The following is a 4213-nucleotide window of genomic DNA, read 5'->3' as shown; positions in this document are numbered from 1 at the left end:
GCCCGGCCCCTTCTTGCGCCGCCCGCCGATGGGCGGCGCCGCCAGCGGCTGGCCCGCCTTGCCGTTGCGGGGCAGGTTGAGGCCCCCCGGGCCGTAGGGGTCGCCCGCGGGCGCGGACGCCTTCGGCGCGGCGAGCGCGCCCAAACCCCGGCCGCCGCCGTCGCCGTCGCCCTTGGACGAGTCGAAGGGGTCGTCGAAGTCGTCGCCGAAGGGCAGGTCGCCGCCCGGCGGCGCGGCGACGGGGTTGAGGTGCACGCCGCCCGCGTGCGCCTGCCCGCGATCCCCCCGGTCGCGGCCCGCGCGGCTCTTGGGCTTCGACGCGCCCCCGCCGTCGTCGTCGCCGCCGCCGCGGCCCGGCGGCGGGCCCGCGCCCGTGCGCTTGTCGCCGAGGCCCGCGGCGGCGAGGGACCCGCGGCTCGGCGGCGCGCCGGCCCTTTTCGGAGGGGCCGCGCCGTTCGCCGAGCCCGCGTTCTCGTCGTGGCGCGGCGTGCGCTCGCGCGCCATGTGGCGGCCGGCCTTGTCGCGGCGCTTCTGCTTCTGGGGGCGGCGCACCTCCGGCGCGCCCCACTTGGACAGGCCGCCGTCCTGCTTCTCCTCGCCGTGGCCGAAGTCGCGGCCGCGGCCTCGTCCGTGCTGCGCGTCGTCCGTGCCGCCGCCGAAGCCGTCGTCCTTCTCCTCCGCGCGGCCGCCGGCGACAAAGTCCGTGGCCAGCGGCGGCGTCGCCGCCGACGACGCCGGCAGCATGTGGCGCGAGTGCTTGTTGAAGCGGCCGAGGCGGTCCGGCGGGAGCAGCGAGGGGGGGTTGGGCTGCGCGTACGCGTCGGGCATGGGGCCCGGGGGCTCGCCGGCGCCCGACGGCGGGCTCCTCGGCCGCGCGCCCTGGCGCGAGTGGATCACGGGGATCTGCCAGTCCGCGGGCGTGTAGAGCTCCGTGCCGCCGCCGCCGGACGCCGCGCTCCCGACGCGCGAGCTCTTCGTCGCCGACGGCGCGCGCGAGCCGCCGCCGGAGGACGCCGCGTACTCGAGGCGGATGTCCTCGAAGTAGGGGTGGTCCAGGCACTCGCGCGAGTTGAAGCGGTCCCCCGGCTCCATCTGGAGCAGCGACTTGAGGAAGTTCAGCGACCGCTTCGAGAGCTTGCCGACGTACTTCTTCTGCAAGGTCTCCGGCCGCGACATGTCCGGGAACTTGAGTCCCACGAAGCGCGGGTTCCGCAGGAAGAGCTCGTCCTGCTCGGGCGTGAGAGGACCGAGCATGCGCTGGATGATGTAGAGCTGGTCGATCTCCGACTCGCCCGGGAAGAGCGGCTGGCCGTCCGCCAATTCGCCCATGATGCAGCCCATGGCGAAGATGTCCACGGACGTCTCGTAGGTCGTGGACCCGAGCAAGAGCTCCGGCGCGCGGTACCAGCGCGTCGCGACGTAGTCGCTCAGGTCGCCCGCGTTCGCCGCGAAAGTCCGCGCAAACCCGAAGTCGCAGAGCTTGAGCTGCTTCTCCCGCGTGTTGATCAGCAAATTTTCGGGCTTGATGTCGCGGTGGATCACGTTCTGCGAATGGCAGCAGTCGATGGCCTGGCAGAGCTGGAGCATGTAGCGCTGCATGCTGTCCGGCCCGACGCCGTTCGGGTTCGTCTCCAGGACCTCCAGCAGATTCTTCGCGACGAACTCGAAAACCAGATAAAGCTTGCCCTTGCGCCGGAAGGCCTCCTTGAGGCTCACGATGTTCGGGTGGCGCAGCATGCGCAGGATCTTCACCTCCCGGAGCGTCGTCTTGCGCACGTTCTCCTCGTCGTCCTCGCTCTCCTTGAACTTCTTGATGGCGACGGTCTCGCCGTTCTCCTTGTTGCGGCACTTGAGCACGATGCCGTAGGCGCCCTCGCCGACGACGCCCAGGACCTCGTACTTGTTCATGGCGCGGCGCGACCGCGGCGCGGCGGCGCGGCCGTCGAGCCTCCCTTTGCGGTCCGGCGCGGCGGCGGTGCCCGGCCGGCGCGCTGAATCCGCCGGCGGTGTCGGCCGGCGCCGCCGCGGCCGCCGCTGGCGCGGGCGGCGCGCGGGGCCCCGCCGACGACTCGGCACCGAGCAACGACCCCGGCGCCCCCAGCTATCGACCTCCCACGAGCAGCGCGGTTTCTTTTAATGGGATACCATTAGATTTGTGCATTGTTCAATGTTTTAGGGCTGCCTAGCATGGCCGCGTAAAAAAGAGGGGCCGCAACCGCGGAGAAACTTCACCGGCTGAGCGCCGGCGTGCAGCTCGCGTCGCCCTTCGAGGCGGAGCTGCGCGCGCGCGTCGGCGAGGGCCACGCGCAGCTCTTCCTGCGCGGCGTCATCGCGGGCTTGCAATGTTGCGTCACGTGCATCCTCGTGGGGGCCGACGTCGCCCGCACGCACACGACCGTGGTCGCCTTCTGCCAGCTCGTGTCCTCCGCGACGCTCGTGACCCAGTACCGCGAGGCGCGCAGGGCCCGCGTCTGCTTCCTGCTCCGCGGGCTGGCGAGCCTCGTCCGCGCCGTCGTCGTCGCGCACCTCGCGGCCTGCGGCCGGGAGGCGGAGTGGGCCCGGCCGGAGTCCTGGGACGGCTGCGACGCCGGGCCCTGGCGCGGCGACGACCCGCGCCTCGCGCTGCGCGCGATCCACGTCTTCGCGGCCGCGCGCCTCCTCGCCAACGGCTCGTCGCTCCTCGCGCAGCGCGCGACGCCCGGCGCCCGCGCCGCGACCTGCGGCCACCCGCAGCTGCGGTTGCGGTCGAGGATCCGGGCCACGGGCGTCCCGATCCACCTGCTCCGCGGCGCGCTCAAGCTCGCGCTGCTCCGCGGGACGCGCTACAACCGCGGCGACCTCGAGGTCGCCTGCAACTTCGCGCGCTTGCCGCTCATATGCACCGCCGCCTGGAGCCTCGACAGACAATTCCGATCATCGGGGACCGCCGCGGCCAGGTCCGGGCACGTCGAGCTCCCGAAGGCCGCCGTCGTCCCCGACTCGCGGGGGTCGGACGCGGGGACCTAGGCGCCTAGGAAGCGCACGATGGCCGCTTTAAAAGCACCCACTCGTGATTTTTACGCGATGTCGACGGGCGCGGGCGGGCCGGCCTGGACCTTGTCGAGGAAGGCCGCGTGGGCGCCGTCCCAGGCCGCCTGGACGCCCGCGGTCTTGGCGCCGCGCCGCACGCGGCCCGCGAGCGCCCGCGTGTCGCGCGGCGTCTCGGGCGCGAGGCCCGCCGGCGCCGCGTCCTTCCTGAAGAGCGTCGGCCACCACGCGACGACGTCGACGGCGAAGGACCGCTTCTTGAGGCAGAGCACGACGCACTTGGCGCCCGCCGGGAGCGGGGCCCGCGCGGGCTCGAGGACCCAGTCGAGCTCCTTGAGCGCGGCCGCCTCCGCGTCGTTGAGGCAGACCTTGAACGTCGGCCGGTCGTCGCCCTCGCACCAGACGTCGTGCGCGAGGAGGCCGCCAAGGCTCGCGCCCGGCGCCTCGAGGGAGAGCGCGCAGGCGCGGGCGTCGCCGTCGTAGGCGACGGTGAGCTTCACGTCCGCGCCTTTGGCGGCGCCGTCCACCCTGAAGCGGATCGCGACGTCGTCCGCGGTCTGGGCCCAGGCCACCGCGGGCGCGCTCGCGGCGTCGAGGATCAGGCCGCCGTCGAGCGTCGCGTCGGCGACGACCTCCCGCGACACGGGCGCGGGCGTCGGCGCGGCCGCGGCGGCCTCGGCCTTCCACTCCTCCTCCCGCTCGCGGAAGACGTCGTCCTCGATGTAGCGGTTGGGCTCGCCGTCGCTCTCCGAGTCGTCGAGATGGTCCCAGCGGCTGTAGTCGATGCCGCCCGCCGGCTTCGGTTTCGGCGCGGGCGCCGGCGTCGGCGCCGCGGACCAGCCGCCGCCGCCGATGGTGATCGTCGACGCGTTGTCGAGGCGCGTCACGACGGGCCGCGGCGGCCGCGCCGCGGCCTCCTCCGCCTCCTCGTCGTCGCCGATGCCGGCGAAGCGGTCGTAGTTCGTCAGGGCCGACATCGGCCGTGCTTTGGGTTGCGGGCGATGAGTTGTGCACGAGGGCTGGTCTCACCTCAATTTTGAGCCGGTGCGACACGGCTGTGTACTCGGAGCGGCGATGAGCGGCGCCTTGGTCTCACCTCGAGTTTGCACTGGTTGCGAGTTGCAGTCGATACTCTGCCATGTTGACGCTCGGCGTGACATCACTTGGTTGACTCCGAGCTGCCTCG

The 4213-nt window shown here is 73.1% G+C and overlaps 2 protein-coding genes across 2 annotated transcripts in view; both read right to left on the bottom strand.

Moving 5' to 3' along the window:
• Positions 1 to 1035: 1035 nt before the first annotated feature.
• On the bottom strand, positions 1036 to 1908 carry AURANDRAFT_25027 (hypothetical protein; the record flags this gene model as incomplete). The annotated part of the gene is made up of 1 exon (XM_009037857.1): positions 1036 to 1908. A coding segment is annotated over one exon (873 nt), but the record flags the coding sequence as incomplete, so codon positions are not given.
• Positions 1909 to 3056: 1148 nt separating this feature from the next.
• AURANDRAFT_63532 (hypothetical protein) overlaps positions 3057 to 4213 on the bottom strand; it is a gene marked incomplete at both ends in the record, with an annotated part of 7432 nt that continues 6275 nt past the window's right edge. Inside the window, one exon of the mRNA XM_009037856.1 lies at positions 3057 to 4046. Within this exon, the coding sequence (XP_009036104.1) occupies positions 3057 to 4046 (990 nt within the window). The remainder of the gene's footprint in view (positions 4047 to 4213) is intronic.

This window comes from Aureococcus anophagefferens (genome assembly GCF_000186865.1).
Source record: "Aureococcus anophagefferens unplaced genomic scaffold AURANscaffold_7, whole genome shotgun sequence".
Classification (NCBI taxonomy): Eukaryota; class Pelagophyceae; order Pelagomonadales; family Pelagomonadaceae; genus Aureococcus; species Aureococcus anophagefferens.
Note: the sequence above shows the minus strand (reverse complement) of the source record. Positions and strands in the feature narration are given on the sequence as shown.